The sequence below is a fragment of the Hemitrygon akajei genome, chromosome 12, assembly GCF_048418815.1.
Source record: "Hemitrygon akajei chromosome 12, sHemAka1.3, whole genome shotgun sequence".
Taxonomy (NCBI): domain Eukaryota; kingdom Metazoa; phylum Chordata; class Chondrichthyes; order Myliobatiformes; family Dasyatidae; genus Hemitrygon; species Hemitrygon akajei.
The window spans coordinates 83,073,171-83,098,546 of NC_133135.1; the positions used below are offsets into that span (position 1 = coordinate 83,073,171).

Sequence of the window (25,376 nt, forward strand, 5' to 3'; positions counted from 1 at the left end):
AGTTAGGGATTTAAGCATGCATGCCACACAAAAACAGGTGTACGTGCACACCGCATGAAACAGCTGCTGACACAGACCACCCAAAAACTGGTGTATGTGCATACCCCATAATAACAGGTGCACGTGCACACCAGCCAAAATCAGATGCCAGTGCACACTACGCAGAATCAGGGGCATGTGCACACCACATAAAGTCAGGTGTATCTATGCACCACACTAATACTGGTGTATACGCACACATGTACAAAAAACTCAGGTGTGTATGCATGCACACAATCACACAGAGATTTAAGTCCCCAGGTGATCCTATAAATGGCAAAGAATATACATGCGCTCTTTGAAATAGAGCTCAGGTGGATAGTTATAATTCCAAACACTCCTACTAACTTAAATAAAATTAAAGCATGTAGAAATCATAAAAAGGCCACACCATTTATTAAAAAGGTGTTTTTTTGCCACTTCGGTTTTCTTTCCTTCTCACAGGGACACTTACATACCCCTGTAAGTGAGAGAAATGCGACACCTGCCCATTCACCTCCTCACTCACCTCTATTCAGGGCCCCAAACAGTCCTTCCAGCTGAGGCAACACTTCACCTGTGACGCTGTTGGGCTCGTCTGTTTTATCTGGTGCTCCCGAAGCGGCCTCCTCTACATTGGTAAGACCCATCAATAGTTGGGGGACCATTTTATTGAGCACCTCTGCTCCATCCGCCATACGCAGAGTTTCCTACTGGCCAACCATTTTAATTCCTATTCCCATTCTGAAATGTTGGTCCATGGCCTTCTCTGTCACGATGAGGCCACTCCCGTGGTGGAGGAGCAACACCTCATATTGCCTGGAGGTAGCCTCTGACCTGATGGCATGAACATCAATTTTTCCCTTCCCCCTTCCCTCTTCTTCTACATCCCACGTTGGCCTCTTCTTACCTCCTTTTTCCCTTTCTCCCAAAATCCTTCTCCTTTCCTATCAGATTCCTTCTTCTCCAGCCCTTTACCTGCCTCACTAATTACCTTCACCCCACTTTATATTCTGGCATCTTCCCCCTTCCTTTCCAGTCCTGATGAAGGGTCACAGCCTGAAATGTCAACTGTTAATTCATTTTCATCGATGCTGCCTGTGTTCCTCCAGCATTCTGCGTGTTTTGCATTGAATTTTTGCATCTGCAGAATTTCTTGTGTTTTAATCTACTTTTTGCTATGCTTCCTAACGGACAGGGAATAGATGCATCTGTCTTGATCCAGGGATACTCTGTTATCTTTAAGCATTGCCTGATTCAGTCCACTGAACTGAAGTTTTCCGGTCACCAACAAACCAACCATCCATTTACACTCATTCCTTTTCATTTTTTCCACACTTCCTTCAACCAAACACCCGCCCCCCCCCCCCACCCATGATCACCTGCATACTGGGTGTAATTTAAAGTGGCCGATTAATTGACCAACCTGGAAGGGAAGCCACACAGTCACAAGAAGAATGTCCAGCCTCCTCTCACACAGAACTGGAGGTTAGAATTGAACCTGGGTCACTGGAGCTGAAAAGCCACAGCTCTACTAACTGTCCCATATCAATTGCCAATAATCCAGTCATTAAAACTCTTCTGTTTCTGGATTCTTGATGTGTGCAAACCGACTGCCAGTTTTCCTACATCTGAACCGTGACTACCTACCTTGGCTGTAAAACACTTTGGACAATCCTGAACGGGACATGACAGATGGAAACGGAACATGGCTTCTTTCTGCCCTCTACCTTTAGCTGCAGCTCTGCCTGCAATTAAACTTTTGATCATGTGCCCAATATCTCCTTCTATGTTTTGGTATCATATTTCACTTAATAACAGTCTTGTTAAATGCCATGGGATGCTTAATTATATTAAAAATGGCACGGAAATGCATGCAGGGTGCAAATACAGAAGACTAGGGTGGCAAGTTGGGCCAGACTTGGCATGCTGCCTGCCCTTCTGACAGCAGTATCCACTTGCCCACGTTTAACCCTTCCGAAGAGTCACGGGGCAGAGGACCCTCTCAGTGATGAGAAGGCATCAGGAGGCAGGTCCTGAGGATGTGCCTCCTTCCCCCTCACTGCCCCTCCCCCCAATGCCCTGATGACCTTTGACAGCTCGCCTCTCACAAAGTTTTTCGTACTGTTTCTAGAGTAGCGTCAACAGTACAGACATTAATAAACATGTTAAAGCCAGTCTAAAATATTAACCTAAATTATGAAATAAAACAAAATGTATGACTTCCTCTCCTTTCTTTATCAAAATGATATTTTAATCCATGGCTTGGGTTAATATGTTACTGAGGTGAACTGGACCTCCCAGAAGACAGGGTTCCTCCTTTCTTCTCCTTCTGGATGTGTTTTTTAAACTGTTCACTTTGCCAGCTGACAAAACCCATTGATCTTGCTAATACCCTTTTGTCTGGGACCAGTGACCCTGTAAGCAGTGGCTGTAAAGATCAAGATGTCAATTCTGTGACCACTTGCTGATCATGAAGGGGGCCGGACCATCCATAGCTCGATGGCCCAGCAAACCCCCTGCCAGCAGGGAGAACAAGCAGCCCATCTGCAGAGGTTAGAGGTTTCAGTCGGCTTTGAATTTGGCCACCTGATCGCGTAGAGTTGAAAGAATAACAACACTGAGTACCATTGCCACTGAACTTCAGTCGAACAAAGGGGACTCGGGGGCAGGAGCTCACAACTCGAGTCTACAGCTGAGGGTCACCACCCACCAAAATCCATCAAACTAAAAATCCAGCATCTTAAACTTCAGGAGTTCCTGCAGCTCCTGGAAGGTGAACTCAGGATGCCAGCCCTGAGTGCAGTCTCTTCATCCTCACTCCACAGTTCACTCCTCCAGTTCTTCACAGCCAAACCAGAAGATGCCAAGGTCAGTGATAGAGGTGCTAATCCAGTGACTCATGCATCATCGTGATCCATGGACAGACTTTTGTTGCGTAAAGCAGTTTTGGTTCCAAGAGTGACTACCCTTGCAATGTCCTGAAAATATTACAAATGCATATTTTCCTTGGTCACTGTAGCATAGTGGTCACCAACCCATCAATCATGATTGACTGGTCGATCTTTGAGACTTTCCCAGTAGATCCCGGAAAAAATGAAAAACACACAAATACTGTTGAGAGATTGTTTCCCGGCTGCGGGGTTTTAGTTCCGTTCTTTCTGCCCAGTGCGCATACGTGTAGCTCCCCCGCACTACACAGTGTAATTCAGTGGTCCCCAAACACTGGGCCGCGAGGAAACAATATGAGTCAGCTGCACCTTTTCTCATTCCCTGTCACGGCCACTGTTGAACTTGAACCTATGTGAGGTCATCAGTCGCCTAAACGCAGTGATACCCTCGCGCCAGTGTTTGCCTCACGCGGCCGGCGGGAAGTGCCGATGCTACTGGCCCGGAGCGCGGACAGATGGGCGTCGCCTCTAAACCTGTTTAGCACACGGAATGTTTGTGGGGAACCCGGTGCTAAAATATTCGCAGACGACCTAATTCAGGCTCAGGGTTTCGTAAGTAGCAGAGCAGCTACCCCGCTGTGAACTACTGAAAGTCATCCCTCGATACAAACTTTTGTTGGCTGATAGATCCTACAAGGGGGAGCGGGCGTGGGCCTGTCGCATTCCTCGCTCGGTCGGTCGCTCTCTCCAGACTGCGACCGCCACGGCCCCGGCGCGGGGACTTCCAGCCCTGACCTTGTCCTCTCACCCCACCTACGTCTGGCGGCGGGCGGGCAGAGGCTGGAGTTTGGGCTGGGAGGCCATCTAATGAGCAATGAAGCCCTCAAAATTGCTTCGGTACCCTGAGTCCAAGCACCCAGCACTTAAAGACGAACTTAAAAATGTGAGCAGCGCGGGACAGAAGCTAATTGCCGAGAGCCGCAAAAACTAAATTACGGAATAGACTGGACATAAGGAACCTGCTTCGAGTATCGCTGTATTCCGGTCGTGTTTAATACCCCCCCTCCCCCCACCCCCATCAGCCGGTCCGCAAGTATATTGTCAATATTAAACCGGTCCGCGGTGCAAAGAAAGGGTGGGTACCCCTGGTGTTTATGCATTATTTCTACTTCCGGGTTGCGGGGTTTTACTTCCGGTCTTTTCTGCCCGGTACACATGTGTGTAACTAATCGATCTGGGGTCGATCTCGACTTTCACTGAGGCCGAGGTAAGGGATCTTGGGCTTAAAAAGGTTGGTGATCACTACTGTAGCATATACTGTAGAACAAAGACTCTATTTTAAGCACCTGTCCATTTTACCACAGCTCACAGAGAAAAAGAAAATGCAGGTGAATCCCACATTATGGAGGAATTGTATTCCTAGAAAACAGACTGAATCCTGATTTTCTGTAATGTGACAAAAGTTATGTTTATTTACCTTCACACAAAGGAAGTTTTATTCAGTATCAAGGTTATGGTAGTGACTTGTAAATATTGTAAAGGTGAATTTCCGAAGCCAAAATGACAGTTCTGCCAAAGGGTTTTGGCCCAAAATGTTGCCTGTGCTTTTTTCCTTAGATGCTGCCTGGCCTGCTGAGTTCCTCAGTATGTTGTGTGTGTTGCTCAGATTTCCAGCATCTGTAAATTTTCTCGTTTCCAAAATGACAGGAAGTGGATTTGCCTAAATGTGGTAAAATCCAGCAGAATTCAGGCAACCACTTAATAATTGCCCCCTTTAACCTGAGCAGGTTCACTAGGAACTTAAAAACGAGTTCACTGTGAAAGAAGTTATTTGGGTGCAAATTTGCCTCAGGCTGATTTCAGAATCAGATGTATCACCTATGGAGATCAGCCCATGTCTTGGTGACTGGCTCCAGCTCTCAATTCTTACAAATGCTACCACTTCCTGTTTCACAAGAGGGAGGAGGGTGGGGTAAACAGCTCTCACCTCTCGATCAATTACAACTCTGGAGAAACAAACAAAAGTTACCACGCAAAATGTTACAAAGTTAATACTCTGGGCAGCGTGAGGAGCTCTGCAAAGAGACTGTGACTGTGGAAAGTAAACTCCATTCAGGCTGTATCCGACGTCAGGACTGAACCCATGTCACGGTAGCTGTGAGAGAGCTGTATTGTAACAAAAGAGGCAAGAGCATTCTGCTATTCTATGGAAACATCTCATTTTTAATTTTTTTAAATTGAGATACAGCAAGGAATAGACCCTTCCAGCCCTTCAATATCTACAGCCCAGCAATCCCCCGATTTAATTCTAGACTAATCACGGGACAATTTGACCAGTGAATCCAGCATAATCTTTGGACTGTGGGAAGAAACTGGACCACCCGGAGGAAAGCTATGCTGTCACAGGGAGAACACACAAATACCTTTTAGGTGGGAAGTGCCATCACATTGTGAAATTGATTTCTAATTCCTCCCTGTAAGGAGCACTACACTGAAGTAGAATGGATCCATCATCAGAAAACACATAAAATTCAGACAGAAGAATGCTCAACACCATCCAGGTCAAGGTAGCTTTTGACTGCCTCACCCCTGTTACCCTCCTTAACTAACCACTCACCGCCTTCCCACCACCAACACTTCAACTCCCCCACCCCCAAGTGGTCTGTGTACTTGGAAAGATCTAAAGGTCATGAGCCAAACGCAGGCAAATGGGACTAGCTTGGATGGGGTACCTTGGTTGGCATAGACCAGTTGGGCCAAAGGGTCTGTTTCTGTACTGTATGACTCTATGGAATGTCCCAGTATATCCCAGCAACTTACCACATGGAAAGATGCCCAGAAAATTCCCCACCAAGATGTCCACTATTCTGACTAGGCGGTATATCATTGTTACACATAGAAAATGCTGGAAGAACTCAGCAGGACAGGTAGCATCTATGAAAAGGAATAAACAGTTTATTCCTTCTGTTTATAAGATAATTTTGTTGCTGGATCACAGTCTTGGAGCTCCAGACTGCATTGGTTGAAGAAGGCAGCGCTCCATCTTCTGAAGAACAGTCAGGGATAGTCAATAAATGCTGGCTTTGCTCTCTCAGCCCAAAGTTATGAATACATTTTTAAAAAGAGTATCAGATTCAAGATAAAAATAACAAATCTGTAAATTCATGGAACAGCATTCACCGAGTTGCTACTCTATCTGTTCAGGCAAACTGCTGAATCGATGTACTTTAAACGACCAACAACTCTGCCCAACTAACCTTTGTCAGCACAGTGATGAAGTGTTTCAGTGCCATGAGGGTATCTCCTGAGAGTTCCTGACGTTTCACCACTTCCATCTTGAGGGAATAGTAAAGGGCAGACTCCAGATCACTCATATATAGCTTGGAACTGCAAAGAGGAGCAACATTGGCAAAAATACACTGATATATCCTAGAGAAGAGAGGGACACTAGAACACTTTAACCAGGAGGATACAACTACAACTTGGCTCTGAAGAAGGAGTGCCAAATCTCTGCATAGAGAGAGGAATACAGTTATGCATCAGATGAGGGACAGAGATACATTTATGCTTCAGTAGAATGTGGGATACAGCAACAGCTTGACCCAGCTACACTGCTAGTGAGCGAGAGGGAGTGAGAGAGTGTGTGTGTGAGAGAGAGAGTCACCAGAAGACTGACAAGCGAGAGATAGAAAGACAGACAGGAGGGAAATAGAAAGCCAGTTAGCAAGAGAGCAAGAGAAAAAAAGACAGTGAGAAAGAGTGTGAGGAAAAAAGGGCCAGTGACCGGTCGAAAGAGAGAGACAGCGAGAAAACCCATCAGAGAGGGGTACAGACAAACAGCGAGAGCATGAGGGACAGACAGGGTGTGAGCAAGAGAAAGACAGACAGAGAGAGTGACAAAGAGAGAGAGAGGGAGAGAGAGAGACAGACAGACAGACATGGCTGCATTTCAAACCATTACTTAGACAAGGAAGCCACTAGACGTAGAAGTAGAGATGGCTATACAAATGAAGGACTGAGTTCCTCACTGCTGATAAATAATAGATTCAGTATGTTCATTTAATCAAAAGCCATGCATGTTTCATAATATGATCAGGTTTAGAACAAACTTCACAGTGGTTATCATGCCCTGAAAACCATTAGAGAGAGGCCAGTCTGCACTGTGCTAATATTGGAATAGGTGGATCCACCTTTTTTCTGGGGTTTATCGCTAATGCTTTTACAGTAAAAAATGTAGGCAGGTGAACTTGGATTTGAGACTCAATTGAATTAAAAAAATAATGCTGACAAGGATCCTGGTCCTCTTAACCTTGGTGTAGACGGAAGGAAGCCTTTGTAATCATCTGATAGGACAAGCTGTGCCTGATTGTCTCTTGGCTGATGACTGCATCCAGGTTAAGCTGAGTAATGCAAAGGGTCTTCATCCTGCTCAAGGATTGGAAGTTCAATCAAGCCCTGCTTGAGATTGGTTTCTGGCTGGCATTTCTGAGGATACTATCCTGAAGCTTTCTAACAACTGAAAGAGATGTTCCATTTATAAAGGAGGCACGAGGAATGCGGATGCTGGAATCTGGAGCAATGTACTAAGCACTGTGGTGCTGCTGGACCAGATGAAGGGTCTAAAGGCCCACTGTCTGTTTCCTTCCACAGATGCTGCCTGACCTACAGAGTTTCTCCAGCACTTTGTGCATTCCTCCATTGATGGTCAGCACATTGTGCATTAGGTCACACTCTCCCCAGCTTCAGCTTTTACAAGAAAGTGCTGATGCCAGTTCAAAGCGTAGGGATCCACACCCCTACCTTAATTAAGATGGTCTTGCCGGGCAACAGCTCGTGGTCTGGGAATGAGTCCATACTGGGTTCAATTTAATAGTGCTCTTTGCCTGCCAATAGTGGGCCACTGCAGGCCAGAGTGTCAGAGAATGCAGGGTATGCTCACTTGATGAGAGCCCGTCTGGCCATGTGCTCTCCCGATGCCGGGAAGAAGCAGCACAGCCATTGCAACCCAACCTTCCCCACCAACACCCTGCCCCATTCCCCTCAAAAATGGCAGCTTGCCACCTCAAAGTATTGGCACAATTGGTAGAATAGTTGCTTCACAGCTCCAGTAACCTGGGTTCAAACCCGACCCACCAGCGCTATCTGTACTGAGTTTGCACGCTTCCCCTGTGATCCCGTGGGCTTCCTCCAGAGTGCTCTGGTTTCTTTTTGCCCAGAAGCAGGCCGGTAGGTTAATTGTCCACTGTAAATTGCTACAGGTGTGTAGGTGAGTGACAGAGTCTCGGGAGAGCTGATGGGAATTTGGGGGTGTAAAAAACGGGATTGGTGTAGGTTGAGTGCAAATGGGGTGCTTGCTGGTTGCTGCGGACGTAGTGGGTTGAAGGGCCTGATTCCATCCTAAATTGAATCAACAATTCTCCAGGACTTCTCCCAACAGGAAAAGAACAGAGTGCTGGTTTAGTGTGGTGAGAATGGGAGGTGCAAATTGTTGAGAGAGGACCATAGACATTCCCCATGAAATGCCAAACCTGTTGAAATCTTTCCATGCCTCTGCAACGTCCCGGTAGGTAGAGTTCCCTGTTGTCAGTTTATAAGCTCCTCGAGTCACTCCCGGCAAGCGGCGCAGGTAATACGTGTAGAAAATGCGTGTTTCCATTTTCCTGCAGATAAAATGGAACCAATGTCAATGTGAAGGATGTAACCATTTCTCTTCATCTTTCAAATAGGACCTAAGCATTTGGATTCCTCCCTCACATTCACTCATTTAAAGCAAGTCAGCTGACTTCAAACTGGCCATTCTCTCAACTGCATTGGCAGCAAAGTCCACCTACCAACAGAAATAAATGATAGAAATGAAAGTTTACACATGTTGGAAATCTGAAATAAAGCCCCAAAATGCTGGAACTACTCACCAGGTCGGGTGTCAGCTGTGGGAGAGAGAATCAAAAGTTTTAACAAAGGGCTTTTTGTTTTCTTTCTCCAAATACACTCTAACCCTATGTAAGCTCCCTTTATACTGTTGGTGGCTGGTAAAAAGACTCTTACTAGGAAATGGTTATCACAGGAGAGCCCAACTTTAAATATATGGATGGAAATTACAATGGACATTTACAAAATGGAGAAGATAACAGCATCTGTTAATCATAAACTGGAACAATTTGATTCATACTGGGAAAAATGGTTTAACTACATAATGCCTCATAGGCCTGATTTTATTCTCACAAATCAATGAATCTGTTGTAAAAAAAAAAGATCACTCCCTACTTGTACATAGTTTTTTCCTTTTGCTTGTTTTTTCTTTCCACTCTTTTCTATAAGTATATACCTCAGATAAATACTTTGTGGAGATTTGTGATATATATGATTATATGATGTATATGTACAATGTCTGAAATACATCTTATGGAAATGTTTGTTTGATGATGAACTTCAGTAAAATAAATTACATGATTGGCTAAGAACTATAGTGTCACACAACATGGATACTAGATTTTTGGCCCTACAGGTGCATGCCAACCAAGGTGCCCATTCAAGCTGATCCTCTTTGCTAGCATTTGATTCAATATTCTAAACCTTTCCCATCCATCTAACTATCCAACTCTCTTTTAGAAGTTGTTAACTACTTCCTCTGGCTGCTCATCCACATATGCCATCTTGTGAAAAAGCAAGTTCCTGTTAAATATTTCCCCTCTCATCTTAAACCGTGCCCTCTAATTCTTGTATACTCAACTCTGTGGAAAAGACAGTGCATTTACCATATCTATGCCTCTCATGATTTTATTCACCTCTGTATGATCACCTCTCAGTTTCCTATCGTCTAAGGAAAATTGTCACAGCCTGTCTAACTTCTCCCTATAATTCAGTCTTTCAAGTCCTGACAACATCCAGGCAAATCATTTCTGTACATTTCCAGTTTAATAACATCTTTTCTATAGCAGGGTGACCAAAACAATAATCTGTGTGGCCTTATGAGTGCCTTGTACAACTGCACCATAGCCTCTCAACTTCTATACTTAATGCCCTGACAGAAGACCAGCAAGCTAAAAGCCTTCTTCATCAAGCTATCTACCTGTGACTCCACTTTCAGTGAACCAAGTACCTGAATTCCAGATCTCTCTGTTCCACAACATGCCCCAGGTCCTATCATTTACTGTGGAAGTCTGACCTTGTTGCTTTTCCTCTGTATATACCCCCCCCCCCCATGCAGTCTCCTTGTTAAGAGTGAAGTGTGCAGTCACCAAGTTCTCAGAATTTGAAATTACTCCCTAAATCCCTTAGATTTTCCATCTCGCTCTTTGTGCAAAGAGTCTCCATTGATCCTCACTCCAAATAATTCTTGCTTTGGTCTTGCTTGAGTGCCCATCTTTGCATTACTGATTGGAATGCAGATAATTATTATCTGCCCCATTCCCACTGGATTTCATCTATGAACTACCCATCAACAGCAATACATCACACTGTCTCACCTGCTGACAAAAATGTATAAAACCAGCTTTAGGGCAGAGAGTCCCAACCTGGAGTCCACCGTCCTCTTGGTTAATGGTAAGGGTCCATGGCATATAAACAGTTGGGAACTCCTGCTTTAGGTTAAGGGGTAAGGGGTAAAGGCTTACACGGAACCCACAGAAGAACTTTTTCACCCAGGAGGAGCATTTTGCCTAAGTGGCTGATGGGGGATGGTACTCTTGCTAAACTTACAAGTAACTGGATGAGCACTTGAATAACCAAAGTGCATCTGTGATCAAGTGCTGATAAATGGCATCAGTGCAGATAGCTACCTGATGCCCTGCACTGACATGATGGGCTGATGGGCCTGTTACTGTCTTTAGCACTCCATGATTCTATAACTGTGGTGTATTAGTTGGCCCAGACAACTAATTCCATGAAAGAGTCATGATAACATTGTTTGAAATTTCAATCCAATTCTAAAGAAAACGAGCTTTGCCTTTTGTTTTGGTGTCAGTAAAGGTGAACATTTCAGTAAAAATATAGCAATAAACTAATAAGGTGCACAACTGTGCTGTAAGTGAAAAAATACAGCATTTACACTTGAGCTAATTTGCTTGACACTTCCATTGTATATCTTTAAGGTTGATTTTTATCTGGTCTCTGAAATGACTCTGGAAGTCACCTCATTGTATTACTTCTCTTCAGGACAATTAAGAATGTTGCGGACAAAACTATGTGGCAACTAAAAAGTGAGGTACCCAAAGGTTACGATGCTTGGCTTAGAACAGCAGCAATCAATACCGGTACTTTATTAGGTACAGAACTGGAACCTGGTGTGGTCTTCTGCTGCTGCAGTCCATCCACTCGACATGTCGTGCGTTCAGAGATGCTCTTCCACACACTACCTTCCTGTCAGTTTGAACCAGTCTGGCCATTCTCCCCTATCCTCTCTCATTAACAAGTCATTTTTCCCCACAGAATTGCCACTCACTGGATGCTTTTCCCACCATTCTCTGTAAACTCGAGAGACTATTGTGCATGGAAATCCCAGGAGATCAGCACTTTCTGATATACACAAACCATCCTGTTTGGCACCAACAATCAGTCCATGGTTAAAATCACTTAGATCACATTTCTTCCCCATTCTCATGTTTGATCTGAAGAACAACTGAACCTCTTGACTGTGTTTGCATACACTTAGCATTGAATTGCTGTCACATGATTGGCTGATTAGATACTTGCATGAACGAGCAGTGTCTTTCCCAACATCCTATAGGGCAGATAACTAAAGTGTGCCTAATTGGTAATTGCCATTTTACCCAATTTCCTAAGGTTAAAGGAGATATATGCTCAAATAAGGATTTATTTTAAAAGAATCTTCAAGAACAAAGCTTGTGGCAATAATGACAGGAAAAGATAATGAAAATGGAAGAGAAAGGGAATGCAAGAAAAGGAGAGAAAAAGAAACAGAGAGAGAAAGAAAGAAGGGACAGTAAAGAGGCAGAGGGAATGACAGAAAGCCAACATGAAGAACAACAGAGGTAGATACACAGAAGAGAATGTCGTGAAGAAAGGAAGGAAAAGAAAAAAATGTTAGAGCAAGCTGAGAGAGACAGAATGGGGAAATGGTGATTAAAGGCAAGTGCCAGAAAAACAAAACAGGAAACTATGGAAGGGAAGGGAGGAGGGTTAAAGCAGGGAGAAAGGGATGAAAGAAACCGAGGGAAACTGTACAGCCAAGGGAAGAGCAGCAATGGGAGGCTGTGTGAGATAGCTGGGTGGTCTTCAAGGTTTAAAAGAAGTAGTGCTCAGACATGCCCTGACCATTAAAACTACGTGACCTTGCTGCTTGATGTTTACTGCTCTGTTTATCCCCTCTTAAAGACGCATGCTGGGCTATGGATCTCTATTTAACTGTGAGCAGATGGAGGCCTCGTACTCGATCACAAATAATTTTCCCCTCCACTAGCTCTGAAGAAAGCCTGGCACTCTGATAATGTCATCAGCACTATCCAATTATCCCTGGCGTCTGCCACACGAGACAGCAGAAAGGGAGGCTGTGGCCTGGGACAGGCTTACACTTGACTTTAGCTTCTTCGCACATCTGTCCCTCAGGCTCTGATGAAATTCTTCCTGGCACGTCCCATTTACCCCAATTCCGCACACTGCCCCACTGCTCCCTGTACGGCGTGATGGCTCAGCTCCGCGGTATTAATCATCCATTCACAAAGCAAACGTCCCATCTGCTCGTCACTCAACTCACCGATCGCACCAGTTGCCTCACTTCAGTCACCCAGAAAAATGCTATTGTTTTCATGCAACAGTTTGGAACATCTTCCTATTGTGCAGGAGAATCACACAATCTCACTGTGCATTTTCTACGCAGTGAAACATTAACCACTTCGGGTTCAGTTGCAGGAAATGCAGGAGAGCTTACCATAGAAAGGATGCTGGTCACTGACTGCTTCCCTTCTAGAAAATCAAATTCTCACTGTATAATTCTCTTTGTAAAATTTCCATTGCCTATCCCGACCTCTCCAACAAAGAGTCACAGTTTCAAAGCTCTAATACTCATCTCTTCCATACTCCTCAAACTTCACCAAACCATTTTCCCCCGCTGCAGTGCAGTGGTAGACCTCTGGTCTGTACATCAGAAGATTATGGTTTCCAGTCGTAAATATGAGCACAAAGGCCATCACACCACCCCAACACTGAGGAGGTGCTGCACCGTCATTCTGATGAGACAGTGAACTGATCTCTCAGCTGTATGGAACTACGAGAGGAGGGCAGCGCTCTCTCTGTCAGCTTTTCCTCAAACATCATCAATGAAATGAACTACCGGGATTTCATCACTTATTGTTAATGGGCGAGTCAATTAGCAGCAGGAGTAGGCCACTCCAACCTTTGAGTCTTTGGTAAGATTATAGTTAATCTGGTTGTAACCTCAACCCTGAATTCCTTCCTACCAATTGCCACCTTTGCTTTTCCAGAATCTACCTACCTTTGCCTTAAAAATATTCAACATCAATGCTTTCTCTGCCTTACTAATACATGATTTTTAAAATTTTGAGAAGTTAATCAAGTGTGTATCATGAATGGTAGAACAGCAGGGGGTGTAATGGAACAGAGAGACTTAGGAATACAGGTGCATAGACCATTGGAAGCAGTATCATTAGTGGTCAGGATGCTGGCTTTCATCAGTCAGAGCACTGAACACATTATATTGCAATTGTATATGTTGCTAGTGAAGCTGCTTTTGGAGTACTGTGCACAATTTTGATCACCCTGTTATAAGAAAGATGTGCTTAAACAGGAAAGAGTGCAGAGAAGATTTACAAGGGTGTTGCCAAGGTAACACTGCTGAAGTTACAGGGAAAGGCAGGTCTCCATTCCTTGAAGTGTAGCAGAATGAAGGGTAAAATTGTTTAAAATTATGAGAGGCATTATAAGGTGGATGGTAGGATGATGGGGGAATCCTAATCTAGTAGGCACAGGTTTAGGGTGAGAGGGGGAAGATTTAATGGGGACCTGAGGGGCAACTTCATCAAGTAGAGGGCGGTGAATATATATGGAGTGAGCTGTCAGAGGTGCAATAGGATCATCCGAAGAGCACTTGGCTAGGTACATAGAAGCATGAAGCTTGGAGGGATATTGGCCAAACACAGGAAATTGAGACTAGCTGGGTGGGCAAACATGATTGGCATTGACTGGTTGGACCAGAGGGCCTGCATCCATGCAATATTATGCTATACCTCGAGAAACCCCTCACCACTCAGCTCGCCTTAGCCTTAAATGGGAAATCTCGCAGTTTTGAACAGTGATCTCTAGTTTTTGTTTCTTTCACACAAAGAAATATCCTTTTGATATCCACCTTAGAATCCTTCAGGATCATACATGTTTCAATCAAGTCACTTCCTACTATTCTAAACTCTCTGAGCCACAATCCTGGCCTGTCCAACCTTTCTGAGAGTTAGTCCAGTAAACCTACCTCGAACATCTTCCAATGCCTTAAGATAAAAGTCCAATATTGCACAGAATTCTCCAGGTAGGTCTCACTAGTTCCCCTTTTAACTTAAATATAACCTTGTTATTTTGTATTCAATTTCCTTTGCGATAAACAAATTTTCCCACTTCCCAAATTACTTGCCATAGCTGCAGACTATCCTTTTAAGTTTCCTGTGCTAGGACACTTAGACGGCTCTGCAATCTCTTCATATTTAGATAAAAGCTTCTGCATTTTATTGTGAAATGGACCAGTTAGGAGTTTCCTATTTTATACTCCATTTCTCAGCTCTTTGTCCAATCCTCTTGTACAAACTTCAGAAACAGTTCATTATCCTGAGTTTATGAGTGGTGATATATAAATGCAAGCCTTTGTATCCCATTTCCACGTTTTATTACAGAAGCTAATCCTACCCAAAAGTATTTTACTCCACCCAAATTCTCATCAGCACCCTTCTACCAGTCACCTACACATTGGAGTTACTTTGTCGTGACCAAGTCACCTAACAACCTGCACATTTTAGGGATGTGGGAAGAAACTGGAACATTCGGAGGAAACTCCCATGGTCACGAGAACATGCAAACTCCCCACAGATATCACTGAAAAGGACAGATAAGATAGAGGCAGGAAAGTTGTTTCCATTGGTAGGTGAGACTAGAACTAGAGAACATACCCTCAAAATTTGGGGAGTAAATTTAAGATGGAGATGAGGAGGAACTGCTTTTCCCAAAGAATGATGAAACTGTGGAACTCTCCGCCCTATGAAGCAGTGGAGGCTACCTCAGTAAATATATTTAAAACATATTTAGATTTTTGCATAGGTTGGGAATTAAGGATTATGGGGTAAAGGCAGGAAGGTGGAGATGAGTCAATGGTCAGATCTTATTGAATGGTGAAGCAGGCTCAATTAGCCAGATAGCCCACTCCTGCTCCTATATCTTATGCTCTTACGAAGGTCAGGCTTAAACTCAGGTCTGTGGAACTGTAGGGCAGTAGCTCTGCCAGCTTCACTACTCTGCTCGCCTGTATACTACAAGACTAAACCTGCAGTGACTAACGTCCCTTCTCATCTCTTTCCGGTCCCCAATTTTAGCCCCTAGGCTTCAGAGGATTAGCAGTGAAGCTGATGATCATCGAAGGAGTGGAGTCAAGCAAGTAGTCAGAAGAATGCAAAGCAAACAAGGACCATGCTTCCCAATCAAACCTTGTACTGGGAAGACCCAACTATTTCAAGAATGTCTCATGGCAATCACTCCCAGAACAACTTGTGGCAAATTCTCCAAAACGCTCCACAGGGAATAACATCATTTCATGTACAATGGTGCTGATGGGGAAACTTGGGGCTGGAAATGACTGGATGAATTTCAGTTATGGTGCAAAGAAGCCTGGAAGTGGCTTACAATGAATTTTATTCCAGAGAAATACTTGATTGTCACTGCATAATGCTTTATGCAATTGAATTTCTACCATGATCAATTTCAATATTATTGATTGAAAGATATCTATTTTTTGACTAAAACATTTGAAAACTTCTACAAATGTACTGTGGAGAGCATTCTGAGTGGCTGTATCATCGTCTGGAGTGGGGGGGGGGTCTGCGTGGTAGCTATTGCACAAGATCAAAATAAGTTGCAGAAGCTTGTAAAATTAGTCAGCTCCATCATGTGCACTGACCATAGTATTCAAGACATCTTGAAGGAGCGGTGCCTTAGGAATGCGGAATCCATCATTAAGGACCCCCACAAACAGGACGTGGCCTCTTCACACTGTTACCGTCAGGAAGGAGGTACAGAAGTCTGAAGGTACACACTCAGTGATTCAGGAACAGCTTTCTCCCCTCTAATTTCTAAATGGACTTTGAACTCATGAACATCACCTCACTACTTCTTTTAAATTTCTGTTCTTTTTGCACTACCTATTTTAACTTAACTATTTAATAGACATATATACTTAAATTGAGTTAGTTTTTTAAACTTATTTATTTATAATGCATGTCATAGTACTGCTGTTGTAAAGTTAATGCATTTTATGACATATGCCATTGACAATAAATCTGATTCTGATTTTGAACAATAACTGGACCTTTCCTATCTAGACAAGAGCACAGAACTCTTAAAAGCAAAAGGAGCAAAATCACCAGCTGCCTAGATCTTGAGCCCAGCTCCGCACCCGGCTTTGCACCTGGAGGTGAGTGTATTGTCAAATGATCCACGGTTGACATCCATGTTCAAACAACCGTCAAGAATATTATAATTATGGATTTCAGGAAGGGGGAAGTCGAGGGAACACACACCAGTCCTCATCGAGGGATCAGCAGTGGAAAGAGTGAACAGTTTCAAGTTCCTGGGTGTCAAAATCTCTGAAGGTCTATCCTGGGCCCAACATATTGATACAATTGCAAAGAAGGCATGGTAGCAGCTATATTTCATTAAGAGTTTGAAGAGATTTGGTATGCCACCAAAGACTCGTGCAAAGTTTTACAAATGTAAGTAACATGGAGAGCATTCTAATTGGTTGCACCAGCATCTGGTAGGGAGGGGCTTCGGCACTGGATTGGAAAAAGCTGCAGAGTTGGAAAGTCCACCTTGCCTGCTACATCATGAGCACTAGCCTCTCCAGCATCGAGGACTCCTTCAAAAGGGGATGCCTCAAAAAGGTGGCAACTATGATTAAGGACCCCCATCACCCAGGGCACGCCCCCTTCTCATTGCTACCATTAAGAAGGAGATTCAGGAACCTGAAGACACACACCCAATGTTTTAGGAACAGCTTCTTCCCCCCAACTCCGCCTTCAGGCACTGAAACCATATACACCATGTCATTTTTGTATGTTTTTGCTCTCTTTTTGCAGGGCTTATTTAAGTTTTATATAATTTCTTATTATAATTTATAGCTTTCTATTATGTACTGCTGCCACAAAATAAAACATTTCATGACATAAAACCCAGATCTGATTGTGATGCCATGTGGCGGTCAGTGGCGAACAGACAAGTATAATGTTGTCTCTGACTCCCCCACATGGTGACTATGAGCAATACCAATGAGGCTCATTCTCAGACTCTTCAGTGTTACTTTCTGCCTGCTTTACTCGCTCTGGTCAGCAGGTGGCACTGCTAGCACTGGTGGTGGCAACAAGCCAGGACCTTCCTTTCCACAGCCATTAATTCAAGAGAGTTGAAAGGCTGCTGTCGATTTTGCAGTGGTATAGGTGCCAGCTATGCACTGGCAACTTGTTACACAGTGAATGAGGCATGGAATACAGCCTCCAACCTTTTGCACAAACAGCTCCTGAATCCCCCCAGAGCTGGCACTGAGCTGAGGGCAATTGTTCTGTGCATACAGCAGGATCTGAAAAGCAGTCTACTGTCAAATGCTTCCTGGCATCCGGCTCCTTGGCACCTTTGGCAAGAGATCAAGAACAGGCTCTGTAGTAGTCTGTGCCTTCTGATGAAGCACTGTGAGGACAACTGGGGAAAACAAAACCCACTGGCACAACAAAACACTGATGCACAAGCATGCATACACTTAAATGTGCATCTAAAATGACATGAATACATAAAGCACAGGTATGTGTGCGGGTACACACACACACACACAGTAATGCATCTATAAATCACACGCATACATACACTCAGTGGCCATTTTATTAGGTATATCTGTATACCTGCTCATCAATACAATTATCTAATCAGCCAATCATGTGGCAACAAATCAATGCATAAAAGCATGCAGACATGGTCAAGAGGTTCAGTTGTTGTTCCCACCAAATACCAGAATAGGGAAGAAATGTGATTGAAGACCATGAGTAATTTGACCATGGAGTAATTTGTTGGTGGTTTGAGAATCTCAGAAACGGCTGATCTGGGAGTTTCATACAAAGCAATCTCTAAAGACTACAGAGAATGGTGTGAGAAACAAAAAAAAATTCAGTGAGCAGTAGTTTTGTGGATGAAAGCATTGCGTTAATGAGAGAAGTCAGAGGAGAATGGCTAGACTGGTTCAAGCCGATGGTAAGGTGACAGTAACTCAAACAAACAACAGTGGTGTGCAGAAGAGCATCTATGAATGCACAACACATCGAACCTTGAAGTGGATGGGCTACAGGAGCAGAAGACCATGAACATGCACTCTGTCATACAGAAAAATCCACATAAAACATGCATAAAAGGTCTACATGCACAAGTAAGAGACATAATTGCTCATATAAAAACACTGATACTGAAGTAAACATTCAGAAACCCCAGGCACACAGTGTCGTGCTGTCTTCTGAGTTAAAAGCTGCTCATCACAGCAAAGGCTTTACAGCACCGCTGAGCACTGAGATCCGACTGTTAAAGGGATGAGAACGAATGGAACAGCACTAAGTAAAGTTAATTGAGAGAAGAAATGTTTCAGAAACCAGCGTCCCTTTGGAGGGGTGTAGGAATAGTGAGCCAGCTGAGAATGCAAATACTTATTTTCCACTGCTGTCTTTAAATAGCTATTTTATGTTGCTACCATATAACATATAACCATATAACAATTACAGCATGGAAACAGGCCATCTCGGCCCTTCTAGTCCGTGCTGAACGCTCACTCTCACCTAGTCCCACTGACCCGCACTCAGCCCATAACCCTCCATTCCTTTCCTCTCCATATACCTATCCAATTTTACTTTAAATGACAATATCGAATGTGCCTCTACCACTTCTACTGGAAGCTCGTTCCACACAGCTACCACTCTCTGAGTAAAGAAGTTCCCCCTCGAGTTACCCCTAAACTTTTGCCCCTTAACTCTCAACTCATGTCCTCTTGTTTGAATCACCCCTACTCTCAATGGAAAAAGCCTATTCACACCAACTCTATCTATCCCCCTCATAATTTTTAATACCTCTATCAAGTCCCCCCTCAACCTTCTACACTCCAAAGAATAAAGACCTAACTTGCTCAACCTTTCCCTGTAACTTAGGTGCTGAAACCCAGGTAACATTCTAGTAAATCTTCTCTGTACTCTCTTTCCTATAATTCGGTGACCAGAACTGTACACAATACTCTAAATTTGGAGTATTGTACAATATTAACATTACATCCCAACTCCTATACTCAATGCTCTGATTTATAAAGGCCAGCATACCATTATGGCCTGAGAGAGAAATGAGGTTAAGCAATATTCAAAGCTCATCAGATTGGGAATGGGAAACAGAGGGCAGCTGCAGAGTGGATGTTGGACCACTGGAAAACAATGCTAGGGAGATAGGAATGGGGGATGTACTGAATAAGTATTTTGCATCAGTCTTCATGGTGGAAGGCACTAGCAGTATGGTGGAAGTTCCAGGTGTCAGGGGGCATGAAGTGTATGAAGTTACCATAACTAGAGAGAAGGTTCTTGGGAAACTGAAAGGTCTGAAGGTAGATAACTCACCTGGACCAGATGGTGTACACCCCACAGTTCTGAAATACATGGCTGAAGAGATCGTGGATGCATTATTAATGATCTTTCAAGAATCACTAGATTCTGGAATGGTTCCAGAAGACTGTAAAATTGCAAATGTCACGCCATTCTTCAAGAAGGGAGAGAGGCAGAAGAAAGGAAACTATAGGCCAGTTAGTCTGACCTCAGTGTTTGGTAAGATGTTGGAGTCGATTATTAAGGATGAGATCTCAGGGTACTTGGAGGTACATGATAAAATAGGCCACAGTCAGCATTATTTCCTCAAGAGAAAATCTTGCCTGACAAATCTGTTGAAATTCTTCGAAGAAATAGTAAGCAGGATAGACAAAGAAAAATTGGTTGATGCTATGTATTTGTATTTTCAAAAGGCCTCTGACAAGGTGCCACACATGAGGCTGGTTAACAAGCTATGAGCCCATGGCATTCTAGGAGTAAGGCAAAGGAAAGATTCTAGCTTGGTTGACTGGCAGGAGGCAAAGAATGGGAATAAAGGCTGGCTGCTGGTGACTTTTCTTTTTACAATATATATCAATCATTTGGATGTTGGAATTGATGGCTTTAGCTTGGAGATGTTATGAAGATAGGTGAAGGGGCAAGTAGTTTTGAGGATTAGACAGATTAGGAGAATGGGTAAAGAAATGGTAGATGGAATACATTGTTGGAAAGTGTATGGTCATGCACTTTGGCACAAGAAATGAAAGGGTTGTCTATTTTCTAAATGAAGTGAAAATACATAAAAACTGAGGTGCAAAGGGACTTGGGAGTCCTTGTACAGGATTTCCTAAAGGTTAATTTGCAGGTTGAGTCTGTGATGAGGAAGGCAAATGCAATCTTAGCATTCATTTCAAGAGGACTAAAGCATAAAAACAGGCATGTAATGTTGAGACTTTATAAAGCACTGGTGAGGCCTCACTTGGATATTGTGAGCAGTTTTGGGCCCCTTATCTGAGAAACGATGTGCTGAAACAGGAGAGGGTTCAAAGGAGGTTCAAGAAATTGATTGAATGGCTTGTCAAATGAGTGTTTGATGGCTCTAGGCCTGTGTTCGCTGGAATTCTGAAGAATGTGGGATGATCTCATTGAAATCTATCAAATGGTGAAAGGCCTTGATAGAGTGGATATGGAAAGAATGTTTCCTATAGTGGGAGAGTCTAGAACAAAGGACACAGCCTTAGAATAGAGGAGCATCCTGTTAGAACTGAGATGAGGAGGAATTTCTTTAGCCAGAGAGTGGTGAATCTGTGGAATTCTCTGCCACAGGCAGCTTTGAAGGTTAAGTTTTTTTGTATATTTAAGGCACAGGTTGATAGATTCTTGATTGGTCAGGGCATGAATGGATATGGGGAGATGGCAGGAGATTGGGGCTGAGAGGAAAATTGGATCTGTCTTGACAAAATGGCGGAGCAGACTCGATGGGCCAAATGGCCTAGTTCTCCTCCTACATCTTATGGAAAGGGAATGTGAATTATTTTCCTGAATAGTAAGCAGGAACAAGTGGTCTTACAGTTGTTGAAAACTTCTATTCATTTCTACCTCTATGTTTCTCTCAAATGATACAGCTGCCCTGAAGAGCAACATGAGAAAAAGACATTTTATAACACTAGAACATTAACACCTGTCCATGATGGTCAAGGGATGAAAACATCTCACACTCAAAAGCTAGGGAATACACACCTCACCAATGAAAAGCTGGTGATTTCATTTTCTAGCTTATTAACATTTATGTTTATCTATTTCAGACCATTTGCTACTTTTTCAATTTCAGCACCACTATGCAGGGTGGGTGGTGAACCTCAGGTCCCCTACAATTGAACTAAACCTTTGAGCTCAAAATCTGGAATATTCTGTGCTCTCGAGAGCCTATAACATAAACATTCTCTTCTTCCAAATACCAGGGACATTAGTCTCACATCCATTGTGCTTTCTGACAACACTTTAAACATTATGTAAAAGTCAGAAATAAACCCTAAGGAGGTATTTTGTTAAGGGGGATTCAATGAGAGACATTGCAGTTTCAAAGGGGATTCATATAATATGCCGATAATACAACGGCAAAGAAACTGGCCCAGAAGTAGCTCCCTTCAGTTTTCATTTTTGTGAGGGAGTGGTACAGGAGAACATCAGCCAAGTCAGCCAGGATACCCAGACAAATCCATATCTGTCGTGTTTGAGTCAGGAAGATTTGGCTTGAAACCCCACTCTAGAGATGCACACAAGCTCAACTTGACTGCAGGTACAGTACCCGAGGAGTGCCCAACTGCAGTCAAACTGGGGATCCTTCTACTTACTAGGATGGAAGTGAAATGTTCTACTGCACAAGGAAAAGAATATCTGTGAAGCGCTCTCTCCCTTGGAAAATATTTGGTATCCTCTTTGCTTTTCCTACAACTCAAGAGAGATTTGCAATTGGTATAATTAATATATCTGGGGTTCATTAAGAAGGCATTATTAAAAGAAGTACAATATCTGGGTACTTTCAGTGTTGGTAGTGCTGCGCTGTTGGTGCACGATATTGAGAATTAGCCCACCTGCTATTCTGCAGGCTGAACAAGAACTTACTGATAAAATATTTCATTGACATTTGCTTCTCAGTAATTACAACTGCCATGTTCAAACTGAAATTATGAATTTTGGCATTCAACAATTTAAAATGAATGTGTTTTATAATTAAGCAATTAACCTCTTCCAATGGTGTCTTTAAGTGTCTTCAGCAAAGTTTTAAATCAAAGGCTACAGTCTCTTCAAAAAGTCCCAGATAAGAGTTAGCTATTTTTGCCTAATTTTGTCAGATGAATCAATATTGAGCAGCTTGCTTAACGTCCAAAGGCATGCAGTTCAATCTCCTGCTCTGGTGTATCTTTCAGAGATGCCAGGCCAACCCAAAAATGTTGGAGAACCCCATGCCTTGTCTTTCCAACGTGATCCATAGGGCCAACGTCATCTTAATACAACTCCAGCAGACTGAGTGCAGCCTAACAGTGCCAGTGCCAGTGTCCCGGGTTTAATGCTGGCACGGGTACTGTTTGTGTGAAGTTTGTACATTCTCCCTGTGCTTGCATGGATTTCCTCCAAGTGCTCCAATTTCTTCCCCCATCCCGAAGTCCTGTGGGTTGATTGGTTAATTGGTCACTGTAAATAGCCCCGAGTGAGTTGCTGAGTGTAAAATCAGGGAGAAGGTGGGGATAATGGAAATAATACAACAAGAGTATTGATGCCTGTTGGTCAGTGCACACTTCACAGGCCTCAAAGCTGTTTCCATGCCAAATCTCTCTGTAACTCCATGTATGAATGCTGTGGTCTCCCAAACAGGCTAGCTGGCGGTACAAAAGGATGGCCTGGTTGGGCATGATTGATGTAGAAGGGCATAATAACGTAGAGTAATTAATATTCGTTTCTGTCTATCCCACAGCATAGGGTAACAAATGCAATGGTATCAAGCTTGAATGTATAATGACATACAGATACAAAAACAAATTGCAAATGGTGGGAATTCGAGCAACAATCAAGAGGAACTTAGTGGGTCAGGCAGTAACTGTGGAGGGAAATGGGTGCTTTTGGTCGAGACTGAAACTTTGTCCCCTCTACCTTTTAATCCAAATGAAGGGGAGTGAATGCCAGCTGTCCATTTCTCTCTATACATGCTGCCTGACCCACAGAGTTGCTCCAGCATCTCAGTTGTTGCAATGACACACGGAGCCTGTTCCACACTGGCCGAAAGGAGAGACATACGTACACTGAAACCGCTCTCCGGCTGGTATCATTGAAGTACAGGTAGCAGGATGGGAACCTTTGGACACCAAACAACTTCACGAGGCTCTCTTCACTTTTCAGCACTCTGCGCACCGCGATGTTCTCGAACTGTAGCATGTCCAAGGTCACCTGGTGGGGGCAAGGGGCACCAATCAGAACTTTCCTGCAAATCCACCAATGAGGACTAGGAAAATCAAACGACAGATATCATAGCACCCATGGGACTCTGGTGGCGGTGAACTAACATGTTTTCTGGACTACTGGATTTTACTTTAATTAACACCCATACATGCTTAATTATTTTTTTACATGAGTTAAAAGGGAGTTGGGAACCAAACTCCGATGTCTTTAAGGGAATAGAATAGAACCCTTTGAGTTTCAGCTTGGGATTCCCACATTTTGATGCTCCAACCCTGACAATGGGGGAGGAAGCATATACAATCTCGGCCTCCCACTGATGACCACCTTTTTATGAGGCTGAATGTGGCACCAAGTACCACTATTGCCAAAGTTCTACCTGTCTCTGGGGTTTGGAAGGATGGGTCTAGCCCCATTGCTGTGCAACATCCCACTGTGGCACTGCCTATCTTCATCGAGAAGTCCATGCAGACCAACACCTTTCACCACAAGGCCATCAGGCAGTGGTCAGCATGGAAGATCCTGCAGACACGGCAGGGGAAGGACTCAACGGACACAGTGGGGTGGTTTCCTGAGCAGACTGTCCAGACCATCTGGCCGAATGCCTCACCACCAGACAACAAGACCTGACCAGGCTGGTGGAGTGATGGACCCTCCCAGTCAGATCACTCCCATAGTGCACTGCCCAAGGGATGACTGTAGTGGGCAATAGACAGTTGTTCACCTCTTTGTGAACTGTGGGTTTGTGAAGAGGGTGTTTAGAAGGGTGCAAGGCCCTGTGTTGCACTTCATCCCGAGCAGTTGTGTGACAGAAGACTCTCTGATCTACGGGCTGTTCCCGGGGACACAAATGGAGACGAACAGTAAGTGCTGCTGGTAGATCATCAGTTTGGTGAAAGACGCCCCTTGGTCAGCCTAAAAACTATTGGTCTGCCAGCACCTTGAGATGCCCCTGGAGGAATGCTGCCAACTGGTACAGACTGCAATGAGTAACGCACTGAAGCTGACTCTGCATGGGCTCTGTGGGAAAGGATCACAGTGTAGGGTTCTCCTACTAGAGAGGGAATGGCCAGGCTGGGGGAGAAAGCCCTTCAATTATTGTAGTGGTGTACTCCCTCCCCTCCCCTCCCCTCGGTAGGTTGTCTCCCTCAACAGTATGTACAGTGGTATTCTTATTATGGATGTGCTGTGATAGAAACAATGGTAGGATGCAGTAATGCATCTTACAAGGAGGTGAAAGTCACTTAGTTTCTTAATAGTTCAGTCATATCATGAACATTGACATGCCTCATATGTGTCAATTAGTTTGGCCATTCTTCATGGCTTAAATACAGTCCTGCTTGCAGGTAATACACAGTGCAGCATTAGAAGCCAAGTTAGGTAAGACTGCTTTGTCAGAATCATAGAGATTCAGCAAGGAAACAGACCCTTTGGCCAACCAATTCTGTGCCAAATATCAAGCTCCTATTTTTCACACTAATCATACGCCAATCGATTTTCTTTTCTCTGCATTCCCATCAACTCAGCCGCAGATTCTATCAGTCATCTACACATCGGTGGCAATTTGCCATAGTCAACTAGCTTGCTAACCCGTGCATTTTTGGGGTGTGAGAGGAAACCGAAGCCCATCTAAGGAATCCCATGGGGTCACATGGAGAGCGTGGAGACTCCACATAGATAGCAGCAGATGCCGGGA

At 43.8% G+C, this 25,376-nt stretch overlaps 1 protein-coding gene across 1 annotated transcript in view; it reads right to left on the reverse strand.

Annotated features, from left to right (window-relative positions):
- The window catches only part of qsox1 (quiescin Q6 sulfhydryl oxidase 1), a 146,328-nt gene that overhangs the window by 37,223 nt on the left and 83,729 nt on the right, over window positions 1-25,376 (reverse strand). The window contains exons 6-8 of the mRNA XM_073063617.1: window positions 23,526-23,671; window positions 8,438-8,569; window positions 6,167-6,296 (exon numbers count right to left, since the gene is read on the reverse strand). Of these exons, the coding sequence (XP_072919718.1) occupies window positions 6,167-6,296; window positions 8,438-8,569; window positions 23,526-23,671 (408 nt within the window). The remainder of the gene's footprint in view (window positions 1-6,166; window positions 6,297-8,437; window positions 8,570-23,525; window positions 23,672-25,376) is intronic.